This window comes from Rissa tridactyla, chromosome 1, assembly GCF_028500815.1.
Source record: "Rissa tridactyla isolate bRisTri1 chromosome 1, bRisTri1.patW.cur.20221130, whole genome shotgun sequence".
Lineage (NCBI taxonomy): Eukaryota > Metazoa > Chordata > Aves > Charadriiformes > Laridae > Rissa > Rissa tridactyla.
Genome location: NC_071466.1, coordinates 105,242,325 through 105,267,064, shown reverse-complemented (window position 1 = coordinate 105,267,064; position 24,740 = coordinate 105,242,325). Strand labels below are relative to the sequence as shown.

The following is a 24,740-nucleotide window of genomic DNA, read 5'->3' as shown; positions in this document are numbered from 1 at the left end:
TTTGAGGATCCTAGTGTAAATGTGCAAAGTTACTCAGTTACTTCGCCTGTGCTTGAACTCATCTAGCTGAAACCCCTGGATTTTATCCACCTGACCTGGTAGCTACATTAACTTGCTCTTGTCTCTGAGATTTAGGAAGAAAGATGGGTTGTGTAGTAAAGAATGCTTAAAATGAAAACTTGAATCGGCCTGTTGGTGTTTGTGTGTATCACTTTCACCTTTGATTTACAACTGTGTCTTACATTCTAGGTAAAACTGCCGTTTAATGCACAAAGGATTATCTCACTTTCCAGAAATGACTTCCAGTCATTTCTGAAAATGCATAAATTAACTCCTGAACAATTGGACTGTATTCATGATATCCGAAGACGAAGTAAAAACAGAATTGCAGCACAGCGATGTCGTAAGAGAAAACTTGACTGCATACAAAATCTTGAATCTGAAATTGAAAAACTGGTATGTATAAATATTTATTACCGTTGACCTGAGTCTTTCTCTAAACATCTTGACTGGACACCTTGCAGTAGTTTGAGAGTGAGGTGGCTTACTACTTTTTCCACTCAAGCTTAGAAAACTTTATCAGTCTTAGATGACTTCTTGATAGCAGTTCTAGATTTTCTGCGCTTTACACATTTTTCCTTCTGTGGACTTGTTTGCATTCAAGTAAAAGTGCATCACAGCATAATTTTTGGTGAATGGTGTTTTTGAAGCCCATCAGAATTAAGCATTAAGCTTAATTGTACAGAACCATCACTGGTACAAACCGTCATCCCACTCTACTTTGTTTTCTACCTCTTTCCCCTTTCTTGCTTCATGCTTTTATTCTTCAGCTCGTGGTATTCCTCATGATCAAGCTTACAGTTATGCAATTGTAAATTGTGTAAGTGTTTTTCTTGTAACATATCAACACGGGCTGGTGAGCTGTTTCCTGAGTCTTGAATCTTAAAAATGAGACCCTTGCAGAAAGGCGGAAGATATAGCAGAACTCAGGAAGCTGCTTGCCTTTTTAGCAGTTGTATCAGGATTGTAGCTCAGGAATTAATGCATACAGATTTCTCTGCAACCATGTGTTAATATAATTTCTCCTTCTTAAACGGCAATAAAAAGATTAATATGTAATTTAAGAGAAATGTGGGTAATCTGAAGTTGTCCTGGCAAGAAAATGATTGTGTCTTTTTTCTGGTCTTTGTTTCTGACCCTCTCATCTCAGTTTCATAGTTGATCGTACCATGTGCACTAACTAAATAGTTCTGTCATTCAGGGTTGCTGTACTGCTAATTCTTGTTTAGGGAGCATTTTAGACTTTGTGTTAATGTACATGAATTTGGTATTTGCGTCAGCTAGGAGCATGTGCAGTCATGTTGCACCTTTTTCCTTATGACTTCAGAGTGAAAAGGAATATAAAATTAGAGCAAAGTGCCATGGGCTAGAAACTTATTTTCCTGCAGTGGTCCATCATCTTTCACCACATGCACTTCTACTTTTGCATCAAAGGAGGTGGGCTTTGAAAGAGGGCCTGCAGTGCCATACAGCCCTGATGAGTTGACAGAGCAAGTCATTCAGTGTGCTGAATGAAGAAGATACCCTGGGAGGGAGGGAAATAAGGTGATCATGTTTGTAACAGTTACATTATTCTGACTAAAGAGAGAAGTTGCATTTCTGACAGTTCAGAGCTTTCTGCCTGGTTTTGTCATTGTACTGTCATTTCTTTTTGTTATGTGACTTTGTCAATATTGCGTAACGCTTGGGGAGAAAAAACATTAGAGGTTCATCTGCAAGATTAGACCTGTAGTTGACTAAGTGACTGACAGTCATAGTGTAATATCCTTTCTTCTGTGGGCCTGTGCTAGAACAGACTTGAATGTCTGCTCTTTGACAGATGTCACTGTGCAAGGTCTAGGCAGTGAGCGTGGAGAATTGTGAGGTGAGGTCTGAGTTATGAATCATGCTCTAGGCACAAACGTGTTCCAGTTGCTTATTTTTTTGCAACTGTACAGTCAAGTTTCTTCATAACTTCCTGAAGAGACCTTGTTTGGAGCTGTTGAGCGTGCCTGACAGCAACTGATGTTATGCACCATCAAACCCGTGTATGTCCTGCACGAATACAGAAACTTTAAGATCTGTCTAGGCATAATTTCTAGGTGGGTAGAAGAAAAGAAACATCTGTGGAAGATGTTGTGTGGCACATCCAGGTTGCTTCATGCTTGATGACTCCTGCCTCTTTCCTGCTTCTCTGGGTCAGTCATATGTCTCAGACCTGTTAGTCTTTTGATCTTCTCATGGTATCCTCTGTAATGTGGCCTTGAGAGAGGATAATGTGGTGTAGCTGTAGTTTGAAAAATCTTGACAAGTAGATACTACTTTCTACTGTAGCCTGTAGGAAATCATATTTGGTTAAATTCCTCATCCTGGCTTCAAGAACGTGCAGCATGTTGCTTTGTATTAATTTCTATTTGTTGTTGCATATCAGGTTTTTGTTCTCTCAGATTAAAAGATAGCATTTGTGATGTGTTTCTTGGAAAAGTCCTATATCTGGAAAAGACTAATTCCCTGCATGGGTGAGTAGAGGCTGGAGACCAACTGGCTGAGGAGTAGCGTTGCTGAAAAGGACTTTGGGGGTCTGGGCAGACAGCAAGCTGGACATGGGTCAGCAGCACATCCAGGCTGAAAAAAAAGGCCATCAGTGTCCTGGGCTGTATGAAGAGGAGCCCAGCCAGGGGTTTGAGGACAGTGATTGTACTCCTGTACTTGGCACACATAAGACTGAATCTTTTGCCTAGTTTTGACCTCTCCCAGTGCCAGAAGTACACTGACAAACTGGAGCAAGGTTAGGAGAAGGCCACCAGGATGGTCAGGCCTGGAGTACTTCTACTATGGTGAGAGGCAGGGGAAACAGGGTTTCTGCTTGGAAAAGAGATGGCTGTGGGGAGACCTAAAAGCCACTTGCCCATATCTGTGGGGAAGTTCTCAAGATCATGTAGCCATTGGGAGGGGAACATCTTTGGCTTCCCGGGGGCTAGCACTTCACAGCAGGAGAACAAGAGACATTGTTGTAAATTAAAATGGGAGGTTTCAACTGGATGTAAAGAAACGCCTTTTCCCAGTGGGGACAGGCAGGCAGTGGAGCAGGTTACCCAGAAAGGTTGTGCATGATCTGTCCTTGGAGGCTTTCATGACGTGACTGAGCAAAGCCCTGAGTAGCCTGATCTTACCCAGAGCTAACCTTGTTTTGAGCAGGAAGTTGGACTAAAGATGTACTGAAGTACCTCACCCCGCCAAGTGATTCTGTAAAATTGCAAGTCCTACGTTAAGGTCTTCTTGTATCGAAGAAAAATGCTGTTCAGTACTGAATCTAACTGTTATCTGGGAGAATTAAGTTTGGTCATGTCTCTTGATCTTCTGTACTGATAATGTTATTTTTGACCCCCATACAGTCTTTGCTTATTGATCTTTCAGGTGAACCTATGTATTCTTGTTGTTCACTAATGTTCCATATTTGAGAATACATGTGGGCCACTCAAGGAGATGTTGGCTTGTTAGAAATGCTCTTTCAGAGCACTTGTGTATATTCGCATTCATTGTACTTCTCACTTCAAAGCTTTCGAATTAGGGTATTTGTGAAGGGGAGCAGAGTAAATGACAACTGACCTCAAGAAGCACAGCTTCCCTGAAGATTCTGTAGCTCAGGAGAAGGATGTGTCAGTGAGTGACATACTATAAGCTGTGATCCAAGAAATGTAATTGAGATCTTGTTATATATAGTGTAGCAGGGAGAGGAAGTGTGTGAACTAAATAGATTATTCACCAGAAGAATTAAAATACCTCTGTTTGATTACAATGACCTCAAAACTGGCATTACTTTGCAGTATCAGTGTAACGCCGCTAAAATAAAACAGTAACATTCAAATGTATTAATCTGTCAGCAACTTCGGATGGGGCCGGGGAATTTATACTGGAATAACTATTTCTGAATGTTGAAGTTTGTGTTTAAAAAACAGCAGTCCAGTTAATTTCATAAGCCCATAATGCACAGCTGAGTGCCTCTACATACCCAAAATGTATATAAAATTATTTCAGAGTAGGAGATCTGGCAACAACTGCTCCCAGTATGCTGACAAGTAGAACTTTCTAATCATTTTAGGCAAAAACGATTGGCAACAACTGTTTCTCTTGCAAAATACCATTTAAAGTTAGTCAGTTCTTCCAAAAAGAAGTTGTAGTGGTTGCAGTATGAGTTCCTCCTCCAAAAGGTAATGGGAGAAGGACTGAAAATAATTAGACTTTCTGGGAGTGAATTGACATTACAATATTGATAACACACAGTCCCTATGATTAAAATTTGTATCTTAAAAACTATTTACAGCTTTGTATATCTTTAGAACTCTGCCTCTTATTTAATTATAGAGCTCAAAATATGTGGCATGTTTGGTTTTTGGGGTGGTTTTCCCCCTTTTTGTTTTTTTAACTGCTTCCTATGGTCTTGCTTCTTTCCTTTCCTCCTTTGCCATTTCCTCATTTATTTTTTTTGTGGATGGTGCTTGTTTCCATCATTAGAGCAGCCCCTCAGTTATCCATGTCCTCTCATCTTCAGTTACTTTTGTCGGAAGTCTCACAAAAATTCATGACACTGAAGTAAAACCCCCCAAAAAAGAAAGCTAATTTTTAATGAATGGTACCTTTTTCTATTTGATATTCATTAGTGAATTGCCGTCTTGCCTTTTGCTGCCCCGTGTTTGGAAGATCCTGGTGCATTATGTAGCTAGGTTGTAAGCTCTTCAGAGCAAGGATAGTCTTATTTCATGTCTGAGCAGTATCTGCCACTCTTAAGCATGTTTGCTGTGTAAACAAAACTGAGTAATTCAGCTGATACTCTCCTGTTCCAGTAGTAGGTTACTTACCTAGTGGCATCTCTGTTCCTGTCTCCTTAATCCACTAATCTATCACTCCTCTAAATTCTCTCTGAATTCACTCTGAATTCTTTAACTTGCAGTCATCTAGTCAGTGCCTCGAAGCAAACTGGACTGCTGCATTTCCAGAGAAAATATTTTGTTTATGATTTTAACGCTTATTTCTTTAATTTTCCTATATTTTCTATTTACTTTAGAAACTCTTCTACCTCTGTTGCTTGTTCTGCAGTGCACTTGGCACTTAAGAATTGAATTTTATTTTCATCTAGCAGAGCAGTATCAGTAGTGAAAATGCGATGTCTGGTTTTCAACATTTAACTTCTAAAACAGAAATCTCTGTTCTGCTTAATGTTCTGTTGACCCAGTGGTAATGGTTTATATGTTACCCTGTAAAACTAGTGTTTCAGGAGTATTTATAGTAAGTGCAGCTAGGCTTCATTTATTAAATAACTACGAATTACTGTTTTGGCTGCCAGTATGAGTTTTGAAAAAGTCCTATGTCTGAAGAATCACTTCAAATATCTGAGTTGATGATGCTTCAAGAGAGGTTGGGATTGTCCTTTTGATAGGTGTTTGGTTGTGTCGGTGTTTACCTTCTTATTGCCAAATTACTTCTGTTTCAGCAGTCCAGATTTTTTACAGTCTTGTTTTAGCCTTGCTAGGAACATAACAAACTATAGTTTTTGTGTTAAAATGCAGACTAAAAGGCTGTTTTTCTTCTTGCAGCAAAATGAGAAGGAGAACTTGCTGAAGGAAAGAAACCACATTTTGTCAACTCTGGGTGAGACAAAGCAGAATCTGACTGGACTTTGCCAACAAGTGTGTAAGGAAGCAGCCTTGAGTCACGAGCAAATACAAATACTTGCAAAATATTCTTCCTCAGATTGTCCGCTTTTGTTTTTATTACCGGAGAGAGAACGAACAGCTCCATCTGATAGCGAGCTTGCGATACCAGCAAGTATAGAATTAGCAGATGATCTTTCAGGTGTTACATCTACAAATGAGCAGAATTCTTGTTATCAGTGTGTGAAAAGTGTGTGTGATGCAACGTACGATCAAGTACAGGAACTGCATCCGGGTTCCGTAAGAACATTAGAGAAAACTTCGCTTGTGGAGCAATGTGGACAGAGCGGTGGTATCACAGACTTCTGTCAGCAAATGACTGACAAATGCACTACAGATGAGTGAATCTACTCTCTTCCTATTGCCAGCCTCTCAACTTCGCAACTAAAAGTGAGATTAAGCATTATTGTACCTTCCTAAGCGAAAGAAAAGATGAAACTTTATCTTTTGAAACTACATCGACAATTACACGGTCATTATATTACTTGGCAAGCTTTGGGTTTGCTCTGTGTAGTTCTAGAGTGTAATTTGTATTTGTCAGCCTCGGAGCCTTTTCTGTGTGGTGGTGTCAAGGAGGGTTCAGGGAAGTTGTTGGAAAGTACAGACTCTGTGCACAGATGTTTATTTGTGAGGAAGCTTTCATTCAGGTATAGAGCAGCCTTCACTCTGATTTATGCCACAGTACCTAATGCTGCTCTGCATCTCAAGAAAAGCCTCCTAACACGTGTTTATGCACAACGACTTCTGGAATTCTTATCTCTCTAAGATTTCTTTTTTCCTGGTAGGCAAACCTTGAGAAGCATATATAGCTCTGTAAACGTTTATTTTGTAGATGGCTTAGGATAACATGACAGTATGAGGAGATTCTGGCAAGTGCGCTCTGGAACAGCTCATTGCTTCCTGCTGTTCCCATCCCTGTACCAGAGCCAGTTTTTATTGAATATATGCCTTTGCCTTAGCTCTCCAGCATGTAGTTAAGACTGGAACAGCAGAGGTGCTGCAGCATACTGCTCTCTTCTCTAGATTTTGTGGGAAAAATAACGTACTAGGAAAGTTTAGAACCGATGCCATACTTTGATTAGTGTGGATTGGATCCTCTGGCATCTGAATCCCATATGCTTGTTAAAATTCATTGCTGTATTATGACTTGCTGTCCTAGCACCTTCAAGCTCTCTGCTGTTTGTGGTAAGTTTGAGTCAAAGTATTGTGGAAGTTTAAGGACAGATTCTTCTTTTTTTTTTTTTTTTTTAAGGTATTCAGGCACCAAATTCTTTGACTTCAGTGCCCAATTGCCTAAAGTAATCTACAAATATATTTGTTCTCTGATCACTGGGACCAGTTAAGATCTATTTCAGAATTTTAGTCTTCAGGATACTTTTATGGCTAAACCTGTAGTACACTTCCAATGGCTTGCGCTACAAGTATAAACATATAGTAAGTATAATAAGGAAGTGGGCTGGAGGGATTTCCTTTATTTACTTTGCAAAGGAGAAGTTCAGCCACTAAAAATGATCCCCATTTTTTAGATTTCTACATGTCAGTAGATGCATATTATATACCAACGATGCTTTATTATTTAGATATTATTCTTAAACCAGAACAAAGTATTGAAGCTCACCACAGAAGACTTTGGTTTTGCTGGTTTACAAAACATGAAGAATCTTGTACAAGCCAGTGGAATTCTTCATTTCCTACCTCAGAATGTATATTAGCTTTTTGTGTCTTTTGTGTGCATGTACAGTAGACAGCAACTAAGCGAAGGACTAATGTAAATACTGCTTTGTGGTTTTATCTTGCAGTGAGACAAAACTTGTTTTTGGCAAGGCTCTTTTTCTTTTTTTCTCTCCTTCTCCCACCCCTTATGGGTAACATAGCATTAATAAATATATTAAGACTATTAAGCCACTTATTTAAAACAAAAATTAAAAATTTGACAGATTTCAACATTACTTCTCATAACCAGCACGTAATACAAGTGACTACACTACCTCACCTATGGGATTGAAAGTTGATTTAAATCTCTAGTGATATCCTTGGATTTTCATCATATATCATTACTTTTTTTTAAGGGGAAAATTTGTGTTAATGGAGCATAGCTTGTATAAATCACAGTGCTTGCAGTAACTGAAATTCAGAAATAAATACTATATGGCAGACATGAGAGTTCTACTGCTTTGGATATATCTTCAGATAATTGAATTGAAATTCTTTTAAATGGCTGTCATTTATATATGTTGATCCTGTATATGTATTACTCATGAAGCTCTCTGGGTTTTTTCTCCAGCGTCTGTATATGCCTGGTTAATTTAATCCTTCTTCCCTCCCATGCTGCCACCCTGGGCAGTGTTTTGCTCCAAAGTCTCCATTTTATTTAAAAAGCAAACCAACGAGAAACAATTTAAAAAAAAAAAAAAAAAAAAGACAGAAGGCCCCAAACCCTTCTACTGTCCATACATGATATCACTTTTAAAGCTGGTGGTATTCTTAAATGACGTGGATAATGACATTAGTGCATTGTCCTAATAGTATGCATAGTCTGAAATGGAATTCCTTGGGTTAAATGTTTGTTTGGAGCATGTATGTAGAGAATGACCGGTTGGGAACTTAAACATATCCAGTGGCCTAAACTCCCAACACACTTGGCTGTGGATGTTGGAAAACAAGGTCAGTGGGTTACCAAGTTTAGAGGCCGGAATATCCACCAAAAAAGCTGTGCTCCACTGCTGCAGTGTGGTGATCTGCCGGGGTCTGAATTCCACCCAGCAAACAGTGCAGGGCTTCCAGGGCAGAAATCATGGCTGTCATTGACATATGATAACCTTCATGTCATGTTTTTACACCTATGATGAACTCGGTGAAGTTTGAGGGTAGGTTTTGGCCTAACGAGCTGCATCTAAAGAATTTTTAAAGTATTTATTTAATACAGTAGACCTACAAGTTGCATGTTGACTTCTATAGCCTATATCATCAACTTGCAAAAGTTAAGAATGAATGACAATTTTATGATACAGAATTCTCAGGTAAATGTTTTGGAGTTTTGTTTGTTTTTTTTTTCAGTAAAGAAATACTCGATTTTGAAATTGTAAAATACTTTGTTAAAGCATGTTTTAAAATACTTTGGACAGACTATCTTAAAGCCATAAGAGTATGATGGCGTACAGATTGTAAAATAAACAGATAATTACAACAGTTGATTTTGTATCTTTCATAATTCGATATTTTCTAAGACTACAATAAAAACCACTATACTTTCTACAAAGGCTTTTCTTTTTTGTACGGATCTCTTGCAGTGAAAGTCTTTACTGGTGCGTTATCACTTATGTAGTACTACTAAAACATTTCTGAAAAGAGTAGCAAAGTAGTCTATATAGTTTATAAGTTCCTCAATAATACACACAGCAGCAAATATTACTGAATTGGAATAAATTTCCTGTAAGTTTATTTGGCTTTTTTTGTGTCCCGTTCTGATTGAGTGGGTTTTCTTTTCTGGAGAACTTTGACATTTGTTTTTTTTTTTTAATTTGAAAAAAAAAAAATTTTAAGGGAGAGAAGAGGTAAATAGCTGATTAATGGGATTTTGCAGGTTTGTTGGGTCTCGAAAAAACTTGGAGGTGACGATTATGTGCATAGTATAGATCAGTGTATGAGACTGAGGTTTATCACGGGGGAAGTTGTAATGATACATATGTTTACTGAGCTTCTCAAGAAGTATCTTTGTAATTGTAGATCTGCTGGGTCCTGTTAAATAATCAGAGGGATTGCAGAAAAGTTATCCTTTGAGAAACTGCACTTATCTTACTCTTCCTCTGTATGTCCTAAACAGTAAACGGAAATACTGAATCTAGCCTTTCAGTACTGCATTTTAAATTGCTCAGAAAGCGTTTCATCAGAAGTCTTCCCTGATTTAAAGTTTTTGTAACTTGTGGACTTGATGCTTTCAAGTCTGAAATTACTCGAATCCCACCAGCAGACCCTTCGTTAAAAGTTAAAACGGTCTTTTTGGGGGGGAAAAAGCTGGAAAACAAGGTGATTGATTGTAAGGCTGATGAGGCGGTAAAAGCAGTCTCCTTCTCTAGCACAGTTTGGTCCTTGGAATTTGTAGGCAGTTGGATTTGGTTAGCACGTAGGGCATTTCTTGAGTTTAAGAACCAATTGCACAAGAACATTAGTATGGTTCCTCTTGGAGGAAACTTAAAATCTTGATGTGGGCGTCTGTGATGTGTTTGAAACTCCTCTTAATATTCAGCAGGAAACAATGGCAGGGAAAGCTAAGAGGTAGAGATGCCAGAGATGGGTACTGTACAATTAGTTCTGCCTCTGGGTCCGTTTTAGGACATAAGAAATGAGGAACTGCTGCTAATTGGCACCCTTTATGTGAGCTCTGGGTTTTTATCTGAGCACAGTAAACCGAGCTGAGTGAAATTTGTTTAAAGGGAAATAGCGAAATTTCTCCAAAAGCTGAAAAGGTAAAAGCACACCTACCTTAACTGAAGCAGTTTTTGAACCAATTCCTTTACCACTCTTCTGCCAAAGGTTTGAGTGTAAAGAAAATAGTTGATCTTTACAGAGCAAAGTGAGTGTTGTTGCTTTTTGGCGCTGAAATAGAAGCTGGACAAGCTGGACCCTTATGCCTCTTAGATATTCTATTGTTTGCATGTTGATTTATTCTTTGTTTTGTTTTTTCTTCAAAAGAATGAGCCTCAAAAGCACACAGCTGCAATTCGCTAGAATGTATAAAGGAAAATTTTAATGTTGGTACAGAAAGACTTAATACCGTTTGAATTTTTGTAGACAGAACTAAAAGAAAAAAAGAAGGGAAAATGATCTGGTTTAGCAGAGGTTCAAATAGGAGAGAATTCATGAATATGAATATTGTAAAAGCCTATTTAAGCATGTGTTATGCTCTTCAGGCATCTTAAATTTGTGTACGCTGCACTTAAGCTTTTTTATTATTGTTTTTAATCTTTTTGAATTGCAGATATTAATCTGACAGGTTGTGACCTCAGCAATCATTTTTTTTTTTCCCCACCTTCAGATAACTGGGACAGGGCGGGGAAAACAGTGTTCACCTTGGAGACTGAAGCTTTAGAAATGAAGAGGATGTTTAAACAGATGTTTCTGTTGAGAGCAAGGTGGTGTATGAAGGTTCAAGTAATGGCATTTGTTGCTGGGAAATGTTTTACCGTGTCATAGGTATAAAAATAAAGACTGAAAAGTGCTTATTTTCCTGTTGAGCCAGGAAAGATTCAGGGTAGAACTTGTCAGGAGCACGTGCTAGAACCCAGTTTTTTTTCTAGTTCAGAGTAGAGAAGGTAATTTTTACTTTTCTGTCCTTTCTCCACTGCTTTGAAGAAAAGTGGAAGAAATTATATTTATGGTAATGTTCATTCAGAATACAGTGTAGCTTTCTAAAGATACTATTAAAAACAATAGCTTTCGTATATGCTAGGTATTGTAGGCATACATACAAATTGTCCCTATTGTAAAGAGATTTTGATTAAGGGATGTGACATCTCCCAGTAACAGGATTTGCAAAGTACAACGTAAACTATAATCTCATTTTAGTTTTAGGACAGTATTTTGACTTGCTACCTACAAAGCACTTCATGAGAGAGGCACTCTGGGCTACGAGAAGGGATAGCATGACTGCAGGAGGGAAAAAATGACTTTCGACTAAGACTGAACATAAGTCTGTTTGGTGGTGGATTATATTGTTTAAATATTAGGTTTACTTTAATATATTGTCAATATTTCCTTACCCTTAAAGGTGTTATTAGCAGCTAATGTACTGAGCAGTAAATATATATATAAAAAAGAAGAAAAAAAAATAATAATTTCCTTGAACTGATTAGAAATGCTAGTATCTGCTAGACAGCTGGATTGACACAGCTCATTGAGTACCTGGAGTGTTCTTTAAGCCATGCCACCCATATAGGATTTTAAGGCATGTGTCATCGTTCTCCTGGCGGCATTTGGATCTGGTTTTGAGAGGAAACTGAGGAGCAGGACAGCTGATACAATTATGGAATCACAGAATGGTAGGGCTGGAAGGGGCCTCTGGAGATCATCTAGTCCAACCCCCCTGCCAGAGCAGGGTCACCTAGAGCTAAGCGTCAAGCCGAGAAAACCACATTGCACGCTCAGTATTCACTAGGGAGGCTTGAGGCTGTGTTTATAAGGTTCCCTAAAGGCTGAATGTTTGCTTGTAGATAGTCGTGAACTGCAGTTATCAGATAAAAGCATTGTGTGCATGTAGTGCTTTCCTTCCCCTGTCAGCTGGTGAGAAGCTGCTTCTGAGTGCTACAGCCAGTGAAGAGCTTCCAGCTTTCTTTACATCTAGAGATGTATTAGAAAAGGAGGGTACAGATGAAAACTATCAATAAGTTTTTATAGGTTCTAGTAGTAATTTAAGACTTCTTGTAATTTGCGCATTTTTTGCTAATGAAAAACGGACTTGCCAGTGATTTCATAATATTCCAAAACTAGAAGGTCAAAATGAACGTATTTGCGATGCCTGTAGAGGACGTCAGGGAAGTGTCATCTCCTCTTGGGATTTCAGTCGGAACAAAATTAAGCAAAGAACTTATTTGTTTTCTCAGTTTGTTTTTTTTTTTAAACCCAAACCACCCACTGCCAAAGGAAACAAAACCAGGAAGTGTCAGTTTCTGTAAGACAAATCGATAATTTACAGGATTTCCACATTAAAGAGACTTTTACAGTATTTTCTTAACAGGGAAACAGGTTTCTAGTTTTGTTTTCATGGAAATCTATCACAGTTTTCACTTTTTCTTGAAACTCATGTTTCTGAAAAAATATATAATTTTATGAGCAGCCCTTTGAGAACAGAAGAATCTTGATGCCCGAATAATTTGGGATGCGAAGACTTTATAGTTTTATTCTATAACTTTTTTTTTTTCAAGCTGCTAATACCTGCTTTGAAATTCAGGGCTAGTGAGGATCTTGCTTGTGTAATATAGATTCCCAAATCTCTGTTTCATACAGTTAGGTAAAAACCTTGATTTTCAAGAGCACCAATGTACTGTTACTCTTTCTTTTATTCGTGCCCATGATGTGAGCAGATACTTTTTCATCAAAAAGATGAATTGGTTGGGGGTGGGGGTGGTGGGGAGAAGGGCAACCAACGAGGACAAAGTCCAACCTAGGACTCCTTACGGATGTCTTTTGAAGAAGGCCCTGAGTCTTGCGCATGGGGCTGGAATGCCAGCACACAAATGCGTCTCTGCATCTCTCCCGATCACTCTTCGTTTGAGAGGCCCAGGTCATTTTCTTTCCAGAATTGCTACCTATCCAGTGGCTTCTTTTGTAATTTCAACTGTACAGTCTATTTTCTTCTTTTAACTATAGATGGCAGCATGATACTGCGTCCTGCCAGCATTCATCCTTCTCAAAGCAAGAACAACTAAATCGATATTTGTTGGTTTAAAAAAAAAAAAAAAAAAACTAGCAGAAAAGTGAATTTAAATTATTTTAAAAAATAGTTTATCTTCTAAACTTCAATATCTAGCTTTTCAACCTGCAAATTACGTTTAACACCTTACTAATTTTGACAGATTAGTGGTGCAAAAGCAGCATACGAGTTACTGATGTTGTTATGCTGTATTCAGGTCTGAATTCCCAAAGCATAATACTTTCTGCCTGTAACTTTTCGGTCTTGAGGTATATGGTGTCTTACGGACTTGAATTCCAGACAGAAATGAGAACAATGGTAAAAATAATTCACAAAATATTTCCTGAGGCTTTCTGTGCAGTGAATATACCTAAGTTGGAGAGTACATTGAAGTTGCCTTGGGGCCCAGCCTAACAGTGTTTTAGGACCTTTTTAAGACTAAATGTGCTAGTATTTCAAGGAGCTTACATTATTTATTGTCTAAAACAGAAGATATTTTAAATTCTATGCCAGCATCAGGCCTTTTAAATATAAATAGGGACAGAAATAATTTATGATTTAAAAATCAAGCTACTATTTTCTAAATCACACAACTTTGCTTTAAGAGATCTCGATCTAATAGCGTCCCTAGTTTGTGGTCAAGAAACTATGATCTTGCCAGTTTGTGCACACTGCGCAGCAAGATACCGGGAGGTAATTTCCACAAACAAAGCTGAGAGTGATTCTGTTCCCTCTTTCTCCCTTCTTGGTGGACTCCCCTTCTTCCTGCGCGCTGCTCTGAAGAAGAAAAATGCTGTTTTCAAACAAGCCAAATGGGACCACATCGATACCAAGTGTATGGTATAAGCAAACAGAACAAACCAAGGTTTGGAAGAAAAGATTTGCTTTTACACACTGTACGCAGCATCAGCTGCAGCTCTCAGGTGATGCCATGTAACGCTGCCCTCAAAGGGGGAAGGAAAAAGAATCAACTGAGAGAAAACGGATGCCTACGTTTAATTATTTTGCCGAGAAACTATGATGGTATCATTGACGTTGATGTCAGTGTGTGAGATTAAGCCTAAGAGCGTATATTAAAGAAGAATGAAGTTACAAGCTAGTATTTCAGTTGTAAGCTGAAGCTTTGTGTAATTCTTAATTGCTTATGTAGATAAAATACTTGGAAACTCGGTAGCACACAGATGCTAACAGTAAATTCTCCCATATCCTTTTTTCCCTCATCAGCTTAAAAAAACCCAAACTTGTTAGTTCATGTGTATATGGCAAAATTTTCTGCCATAATATTACCAAAAATAGTTACCTTCTTATATAACTCTTCCTATAGACACAGTAATAGATGTGCGTTTAAGGATGTTAATTTGCTTGAAAAATTAGAAGCTAAACTGGAAAACAGCTTTTTGTTTCAACGATATTTAGAAAAGTGTTTGGTGTATTAAAATGCAAGTGTTAAAAGCAAAGAATGTACAGATATCATAAAAAGAAAATCCTTATTTCAAAGCTGATATATTCCCCTATTACTTTACAGTTATGAGAAACTTCCAAGTATTTCAAATGCTTTTTCTTAGTAATGGAAAATGACCTGTGTATAATTCCTGTCTCAAAAATAGCTTAAAAAAAAAAATCCTTTATTTGAGCTGTCAAAAAATATTTCTGCCCCATCTTAAGGCCAAAAGGTTATGCTTCCGCCCAGAGAGTATATTTAACACTGGACCATAAAACTCTGAAAATACAGCCTGAAACATTGATGAAACAAAGCAATAAAACAAGATGGCACATTAATCCTTCTTTACTCTTTTCCTCTTAACGTTGAGCCGAAGATCTGGTGTCTGATCCCAGAAATATTCTTTGTGTTACCCTCTGAAGCTCTTCATGGGGAAGAAACAAACAGGGGGGTGGAAGGCTCAATGCTGCAACTGAGGCGCTTGCCATGCAGTACATTCCAATACTTTTTCAGAGATACCCTCATAGCTGAAATTTTGCTTGCAGGCTCACAAATGTAGGAAATCTATCAATTAAAAAAAAAAAAAAAAAAAGTTATGCCAAGAACCCAGCTGCTGTGCGTTGTTGGGAGTTTGGGTTTGTTTCCCAACGGGGCTATGATTTGAGGCTGAGGCTCAGAGATGCAGCAGCTGCTGTTTGGGGTTGGCATTTTGGCGTTACAACTTTTTGATGTGGGAATTCTTCTAGGGAAAATACCTCAGGGGGAAATACGATCTCACATACCGTTGCAGGAGGCATCGCATTGTTGAAATTGTTCATTTATAGCCATCTTCTACAGGTGGTCTATCAGTTGAAAATAGTCGTGTTTGTGCTGAACGCATTGTAGCTATCTCTGCTAGGTTAATACCTTAAAAAAATCCATTCTTGGATTTTGTTCTCCCATTAGAAAACAAGCTGTAGCAGCTGGAGGCATAATCACTCCAGCTGATGCATTTATGAATGCTTGCAAAAATACTTTAAAAGTCAAATTATTCATAAGCAATGGTGGTTTTAATTTGCCCTTTAAATCTCAAGTCAGGCTGAGCGATGCTGATGAGTAAGTTCGTTGTCTCTCGGCACGGTGACATCCTTTATGTGCAGAATCACTGGTGGGATACTGACAGAAGTCAGCTAGATCACAGACCTTGCTTCAATGTTGTTAGCTAGCTAATGAAGGAAAAAAACCCAAACACCTCTTTGCACAAGCTTCCTGGTTTTGTAATGTCCTTTTTGCCTTTCTCTTCCTCCCGATGTGCAGCTAGTTATACAAAAGAAAAATCCCAATCCTGTGTGGATTAGGACCACCATCCTGCAGCATCACCAGTCAAGTCTATGAATTAATAGGATCCAGGACCATACCCTCCTCCCTGTTCACTAGAATGTGATTTATGATTTTACTTCCTTTTTTTTTTTTTTTTTGTAAATCAGAAAAATATTGTGCAAGACTTAAGAGAAGGCTTGTGCTGATTTTCTTCTGCTATTTTTATCCCCTTTAAGACCTATTTTGGGCAACTCAGATAGGAAGTAAAACACATGAAAAAGTGATGTAATATTAGTCATCACTTCTCCCATACAGTTTTTAAAAAGATGGGTTAATCATTTCTGTTTTTTTCAACTGTAACCCTAAACTGTAAATCCGGCTAGGTATGGTACACCATTATTTTTTACTAAATGGTGGTCATCAAAATAAGGGCTTTTTTGTTGTGTTCCATTATTCCTGAAGTCTTAAACGTTATCACTGAGCAGTCAAGGATCTAAATGGATAAACTACTGTAGGAGGGCAGATTGCACGTGTAGCTCATGAGCTACAGCTTCAGCATCCCCGGCCTTCACCTCCTTCACAGATCGTCTGAAGCAGGGAAGCCAGCAGTCATTGCCATGGCCAAAATTCATGGGCTGCTTTGGAGTCCTTCTGCTTGTCGAGGCCAGATCTGCTCCGTAATGGCACAGAGTGGTTGTCGCCTCTCATCTGGTCCCCTGGTGCACCCGAGGTGTGCATTTCAGCTCTCTTCTGTCGAAGGATGCTAGCATGAAAATCATAAAGTCAGGTGGTTTCTTCAGCTCTGCTCTGAAGCTTGAACCGTCTTGTGGCTGAGTAGTATGAGGTGGCTGCAGTGTTGGTGGATCTGGCAGGAGGGCATGAAAATGTAGGTTATAACAAGGCTTTGTAACGAAATAGCAAAGTGAGTATTAAGACAAATTGAGGCATCTTGTTCACTGGCAAGGATTCCTGTTGTCGAGATACAGTGTATAAACTAGGGCTCGCTTGAAAAGCTCAGGGGACACGCTTTCAAATTCTGTGTTCTTCCAGGGGTGAAGAAACTCAGAGGAATGGGGCTCGCTGTGGGAACAGTAATTGCAATAAGCAGCTGCACAGAAATTTCCCTATCTGATTAGGTGCCCAGTAAACTCCAAGGTAAAACACCTGTGACTGTGATTAATTTTGCTGCTGCCATCACTGACACTGGCAGAGGGATTTGGTTGCCCAAAGACAGGTGCTCAGTACCATTTCAGCTATGTGGATCTCCTGGATGTCGTGTCTGTCAGGCTCATGGGATGTCTTACGTACTTGATGGCACTCTCTATTATACTTGAAGGGGAGATACGATTAAAAGAAGGGCGGTTCTAACACTGGACATCAAAGCACCCTTTAAACGTTGCAATGGAAAGCCTCTAGTCAACCTGGCTAGAAAAATTGGGAAAGATAACTTTAAATGATGGTACTGAAAGCTTTGGCAGCTCTCCAGCTTTGCTCAGGGAAGGTTGGAAGTGGAGGTAGGTATACGGTTTAAAGGCGTGGTGGTGGTTTTTCTCAGAAGACTTATTCCAGGAAACAGATTAACTTGGGCAATGGGAACTTCAGATTAAAAGAAGACATTTTAAAGCACTGGACAACAAAACACATTTTATGTATTAAAAGAAAGCCAATAGCTACCCAAGCAAAATTGGGAATTGGTGAAACAAATAAGCAGGAAACCATACTCTACTCAGTAAATAAATTGGAAGAATCAAAACAAGTTTGTGAGGGGAAACAAGAATTCTTAATTCATGAAAAATGAATCGGGAAATAAGGCTGAAATTAGGGGAACCTACAAATCGCTAAAAGGAAGTGGTGGTTCTTGTGTTGTATAATTTGACATGGACAATTTTGGTGTTGCATTTTAAAGGCTATTGTAAGGCTAGCTTTGAAACCAGACTTCTTGCAGATCTAGATGGTGAGCTTGGAAGCAGGCCTCAGTAGCTAGTGGATGGTGCCTTCACCAGTGCTTTCATCCCAAGTGTATGTCCACAGGTCTGATAAATTAGTAATCCTGTAATTCAGCATCAGGCCAAGTGGAATTGATGGGCACATCCAGAGAGCCCGTAGGCATCTGCGTTAGTTGGATGAGGTAAGTGGATCAGAAGTCTGCTGAGCTTCTGGTCACCCTGCGACTGTTCATCAAGAGCCTTCTTGGCAAAAGGCCAAGAAAGACCAAAAGAAAATCTGAAAAATCATAGGGATGTACTTTGTTTAGTTAAAGCTTTATTCATTACAGTAACTGCGGACATCAAATATTTTGAGGGTGTTAGACAATGGGATAAAACCTAATGTGAAGAGCAGATTAAATCTCCTGGTTTTATATTTCTCAGATACTCTTCAAATAAATCTACAATGAATTGAATGCTTAATAAGTAGAGTCTTGTTCCAGTTGGGGATTTTGGATAGCAGGTTACTGTTACTAGTTGTATGTGTTTCAAATGTTAGCAGTTGGATTTTAACAATAGTATTGCAGAACCAGTAAATATTAGCCCCATTGTACATATTAGTAAACTAAGCCTATAAAGGGGCTGATTTGGTGCTTGAGGCTGCTCTAGTGTCCAGGCAGTGCTCATATGTCTAATATACCTTAAAGATTGTCAGCTGGGCCTAGAAGCTGTGCTGAAGCTCTGAGTTTGACCCCTACCATCCCTATCTACAAGGTACTTGGCTGATTTTGAGCATAGCAAGACTGTGGGGAGCAATCCCATAGTTCAGTTCTTGACTTCCTTCTTCTGCTCTCTGTTGGCTGTGCGCAGCATCATGTCTAGAGGAAGGAAAAAAAAAATACAAAAAAAACCCCACTATTATAATTTGGTCTATTTTAATATAGGTTTGCAGATAAGAAACAGATAGAGAGAAGGAAAGTTCATGCAGTCATTTGAAATGGGTGAGTCCGATCCTTTAGTCTGACTGTAAATATCACTGAAAGCCTAATTCAAAGAGTTCTTTGGTTTGATGTTAAAAGGGAATGGAGCAAAGACGTTTTCTTAATTTTTCCTCCCTAATCTTTGCAAAGAAACCTACTTAGTAAAATAAAATTCCCAAGAAAGAGAGCCAGTCATAGTATGAAAGTGTAAATGACAGCCACAGCCAAGAAGAATCACCGAGTATTGAATAGGTTTGCAATAGTAGATCTTGAATTCAAGAAAATGCCTTGTTTCAGAAGTCCAAGGTGAAAGACCCCTGCCAATTCTGCTGAGGAGAGAGGAAGGGGGTCACTGGTGTTAGGTTGGTTACTTGGTGGCTTGGCACCTTCTTTTCTTTCTCCATCAAATTGCAGGTGACCGGTCTGTTTTGCTCGAGCACACTGCAGAAATTGCATGTGTTTGCGTCAATTTGTGCACGTGCAGCCACTGATTTTTTTTTTTAATTTATTTTTATAATAGTGTATTTTGTGCAAGGATAACGATGCTGAGAAAAGTTACCAAAAATTTGGCATAACAAGCTATGCTTTTCATCTGAATTAAGAAAAAAAAGCAATAGAACAATAATAGCACCCAAACAGGTAATAAATAACAAACTTTTAATGTCAGCTGTTGTTTGGTCCTATTTGGGACTGCCTGATCACATGATGGTTTACTGACTTCACTGATAATGTTTCCAGAAATCATAAGAAGGATGTGGGAACACTTCTGAATATTTACAGAACACTTCAACTTCTTCATTTCTCACATAGTCAAACAGCAATTGTTGCTTCCAAAAAGCTGAACGATCACCTTCTGTTTTGCTGAATTCTTTTTCCATTCCAATATTAAATTGACAATTAAAGATCTTCCTTGTTATTCACACTAGTTTTTCTTGTTCCCTTCAAAGATCAAGAGATGTGACAGGAGCCACTACAAGAAAAAAAATAGTCTTACCATTTTTGTGACTGTAATAGACCTCAGACCTCTTCCTAAATATGGAGATTATTAAGTGGAGCTGTATACGCTTTCATTAGTGAAGGGGGTGGAGAAAGATCTTACCTGTGTTGGTCAGGGTTGTTTCTAAAAAGTTTCTTAATCCTGAACTATCTTCTTCAAGAGAGGGAGGAAGATCTCATTTTAGTCCTTGGATTATGTGAATAACATTTATACTTACAAATGCACTGCAGAAAAGTAATGATGTCAGAAGCCATACTGGAAACATTCTTTTTATTCACTTAAGAATTTTTCCCTGTGTTTATTTGCTAGTCTGTATCAAAAATGTCTTTTTTTCTTTTGACCTTTCCCCGCTCCTCTAAATAAAAGCCCAAATAATTTTTGCTATTCTATCCAGCCATATGTGCTCTCTAAGGAAACAATCCAGATTAAGAAAAGTTTCATTCTAACTCAATGGCATCAAACTAAGTTGAAAATAGTTCAAACCTCTTATTGAACTTCAGGAAATGACTTTTCCATAGACTTTTCTTCTATTTAAGTAATTTGAATAATTCAGAAACAGATAAACCAGGATAACTACCACTAACGACAATGTAAAATAAAGTGTTCCCAGGACTATGATGTAAATTGCAAGGAATTTAAAATCAATTGTGAAATCGAGATTGTTCTTCTCCTAATGTTGCTGGTTAAGGTTTTCATGACATTAAATGACACAGCTATGTGCAGTGAAAATCAACAACTGTTTTGTCAGACAACTTAGACGCGTAGAGATTTCTATACGAGACAGGAAACTCGACACAGGGGGAAAAAATGACGTTCACAAAAGGAGAGGTGACTTTCCCTTTTATCTCAGATCTCTCTTGCAATTCACAAGGCCTGATTTTGGACTAACTAAATCACCCATACCATAATGATCCTTCTCCTCATGCCAAGTCTGAGACAAAACCCTCGAGCGGGGTTGTGTTGCTGTGGCAAAGTGAGGTGAATTGCTAGATTGGTCACAGGGAAGAGCAGCCTGGTGGCCTGGGTGACCTGGGTCCAGGGTCTCTCCTCTGCCTCTTCAAACACTCTGACAATGGAGGTTGCATGGGTGGCCCAGATGGCCAGAAACACCCGGGAAGAGGAAAGGAGACGTCACCGCACCTTGTGATGCCCTGCACGTCTGCTGAACTGCTGGTTCAAAGTCCTCTGTTTGCTCCTGTAAGTCGCCACTGTGAGGTCCCTGCAGCTGGGGCCATCTAAGGTGCTCTGACTTAAAGCCACCACGGTCTGCTTCAAATACTAAATAGGTTTAAAGGGGCTTCTGGGTATATAACAGCACCTAACTGTTTTAAAGGAGTTGCCGTGCGCATTTCTTGTTTAAAAAACCTGTCCCTACCACAAAGAATTTACAATAAAGCATGATTGGTAGAAGTATCCTCCCAGCTTTATTTTTTATCAGTAAAGACAATTCCGAGCTTTGTACAGAGCATTTTGTTAACTCCTCCTTGTCTGGCATATTGTGTACTGTTAAACCAGAGTAGGCACCGAAGCCTGTAGGTGTCTCAGGTGTTCTAGGGGCAAAGGAAATCTGAAGATAGCTCTCCCTCTTCGATAAGGAATCTGGACAAAGCAGAATTATTTTCCCATCACATTAACAATGTTTTAAAAGAAACACATGCAGAGGCTCTGATGAATTTTAATTCTTCGATGAAGAGAGCGAAGGGTTCAGATTCTTCTCTGCCAGAGAATATTTAGGTACTTTCCCTTTTCTCCTAAGACCTTCCTACAGGTTTGAAATGACTCTCACTTGCTGTTACTGTGAGAAGGAAAAGGGGAAGCAAACAGCTGTCTACCAGAGGCAGGTCAGGGTCCTCTAATCTTCCATTTTATACATACAAGATTATAGGTCTGCTTTGAGTTTTGATTAAGAATGCAAAGTTAAAAGATTAAATACCAGCAAGCCAAATTGAAGAGGTTTAAGTCAATCTCAGAACTCATCAAAGTACCAAATTTTTAAGCTGTCATTACAACACAGGATTAGTGCAAAGCTTCCCTGAACCCTGATTTGATGTCCTTCAGTCAACAATGTTATTTTCCCTGCAGTTTTGTGCTCTCGGCATAAAACCATCTATTGTCTTGTATTTAGAGCTCATCTCACCTAGATCCTTCTTTGACTTTTTCTTTTTTTGTACCCGTGTCCCAGTTAATCCAGGAACCCTCCATCTTTTTGTGACCCGCAGTTCATACTCCGGCAGCAACATGCTGCTCTGTATTATGCACTGTCACGAAATGCATTAGAGCTTAGTAAATGTGACTGTTTTAGAAAAAAGGTCTTAGTCACTTGGATAATTATAGACGATTCCTATGAGTCTCAAGAAGTAAATAGGTCCCACTTCCTCTGTACGTTCCAGCCTATTGATGCCAAAGATCCAGCAAGAAGGAAAATGTAATGTGTAACTAGAATGAGATGAGGCTAATATGGTTGTCGCCATCGAGTGTCTGAAAATGAATTTTAAAAGTCCGTAACTGATGTTTGCAGCTTTTTGGAACCACAAATCATTTCAGCTGAAACTAGTGAAAACCTGGGACGGGCAGGGCGGAAGTCTGGCGAGTGATTATATCCAGGAATCTGCTAACGCAAATAACTACTTTGGTAATAAATTTTACAAACTGTCATAAATGTTATTTAAAGCTCGTGCTGTAATGCATTAAAGTAAATGTTCCCCCGCTTTTCAGTATAATAAATTGCATGCTTTCCATTTTTTTTTTATAGAATTTGGGATATCTCAGCTACATTAAGATTATGCTTTCCAGGGTTGTAACCACGAAAGATATATTAATAACGTTACTAAATACTGTCCTAATTAAAGCTTTAATTTGAAGTTATTGTCCCTTGAAAGATAGTGTGCCAAGTGATCTATTTCAAAATTTCCATCTTAAGACTTAGAATTTTTTGTAGGAGTTACGAACAACAATGCAACTTTTTGAATATTTTAACTTTCCTATATACCTGCGTGGAATGTTTTATCCAAAACGTCAAACTTACATGTTAAGTTCCTTATAATAGTTTTCCACCATCTTTTTGGAAACTGCCTACTGATCCCTTTTGTTCTGGACATACTGCATAGAACCTGAGAATGCTTTCTACAGCAAATAAAATTCAAATTAGCTAGGTTTGCCGAAAGAACTTAATAAGTGCCTTTTGAGTAAAGATGGGGAAAAATGAATGCAGAAGAACAAGGAGAATCATGAAGGAGGGAAAACAGTTATTGCTTACGAATTTCTTGGCATCCTACTCCTGGCCGACTTGCAGTTATTTTGTATCTGAATTCCCCTTGTTCGTGGTTTCACATACTGGTATTCAAGTTGCAGACAGAAATGGAAATGGAAGAATGTGATTTCCAACCGACAACACTCATGGCAGGTAAGGCATTCACAACAAACTCCATCTCATCTCAGGGGTAAACAGATAAAGAATGGGCAGAGTTTGGGTAAATTTATTCATGCGTTGGTAAAGTTGGGATGCAGCTGACTCCTACCATTTTGTGTGAATATGTCCCTGCCGTTTGGTGGACTTTTTCAAAATGTAGAGTGTAGGAACAGCCATACTGACTGTACCTGCGCCCATCTGGCTGTGTGTGCACTTTCTGACAATGGCTAAATCACTTTGGACAAATACAGCGTCATCCTTCCCCTGCTATTTCCTCCCAGTAGTCTGCGGGCTATGGGCTTCCTCAGCCCAAGATTGTATTTGACCTTTTCTCTTTAATGATTTAGTGTTCCTTTTGGTTTTCAGACAAAATGTACACTTGACATACTAGTGAGTGTCACTGTTTAAGTACCACCCCCCCCCCAAAAAAAATTAAAATAATTTCTCTTATTTTGCTTTTACATCTCCTGCCTGACCAATTCTTCTGATATCCTTAAGTGTTTGTACCATGAAAAAGGAAGAATAACAGGTTTCTAATTCACATTTTCTGTTGCTTCTCTCTTCATTTTACCTCCTAAGTTCTGCTGTCTATCCATTTTCAGATACGGTGATCAGAACTGCATGCCTTGTTTAAGATGGGTATTTATATATTGGTAAAGAATATTTTCTGTTTTATTGTCTATTCCTAATCTTTTCTAACCTTCTGTTCGTTGTTTTGACCACCACTAAGCACAGAGTTGTTTCCAGAAACCTATTCATTATGGGTCTTAATTTTTTTTCTTTAGTGATACACAGCTAGTTTAGAGCTCATTAGCGCGTATGGTTAATTAAGGTTGGTTTTCCCTATATGCGTCACTGTGCTTTAACAACATGGAATTTAATCTGCCTATTTTACCATGCAGCTGCTGTCTCCTTCTGCAGCTCTTCATAGTCCATTTTATCTTTTTACTGTGCTGAATTATTACCATCAACAACCTTTACCCTATAGATTACTTTCTTTTCCAAATAATTTATGAGCATGTTAAACACAGAGGTGGCTCCTCTCTCATCTGCAGAGGGACCCATGTGGCACTGTCCTTTATGGTGAAGGCTAATAATTTATTCCTGCCTTTTATTTCCCATCTCTTAACCTGATATTAATCCATAAGAGGACTTGTTTCTTACAAAGAGCTTTGTTCAGGTAGTGTTATAGAACCCATTTTGGAAAGTCAAATATGGTTCACTCACAGCCACAGCCCTCACCTGGTGACCCCTTTGAGGAACTTTCAGGTTTGTAACTTCCCTCCTCTGGTCATACTGCCCCTTCTCATCATATCACTAAAGTGTCTTTTAATTCTGTCCCTGTTATATTCTCAGCCAATCTAATCTCTACAGGCAGCAGAATTATTAAACTGCAGCTCCCTGCATCTTCCTGTAGCTCTTTTCAGAGATTGTCATCGCTTTCCTTTTTTCTGATGTTCATGCCATAGGAGACACGCCACAATTAACTACTTGAAGAATTAATATTTGAGATCCTTAGAAGCCGAACAAA

The 24,740-nt window shown here is 38.7% G+C and overlaps 1 protein-coding gene across 7 annotated transcripts in view; it reads left to right on the top strand.

Moving 5' to 3' along the window:
- BACH1 (BTB domain and CNC homolog 1) overlaps positions 1-20,536 on the top strand; it is a 39,050-nt gene extending 18,514 nt beyond the window's left edge. For 3 of the 7 annotated variants that reach the window (XM_054201330.1, XM_054201320.1, XM_054201312.1), the window contains 2 exons: positions 250-456; positions 5,634-9,009. In XM_054201330.1, coding sequence (XP_054057305.1) covers positions 250-456; positions 5,634-6,095 — 669 coding nt within the window. In that variant the 3' untranslated portion in view covers positions 6,096-9,009. Of the gene's footprint in view, positions 1-249; positions 457-5,633; positions 9,010-10,728; positions 12,457-13,941 lie in introns of those variants that run through there. The other 4 variants (XR_008466414.1, XR_008466415.1, XM_054201340.1 and 1 more) reach the window with 4 other exon arrangements.
- Positions 20,537-24,740: the final 4,204 nt, after the last annotated feature.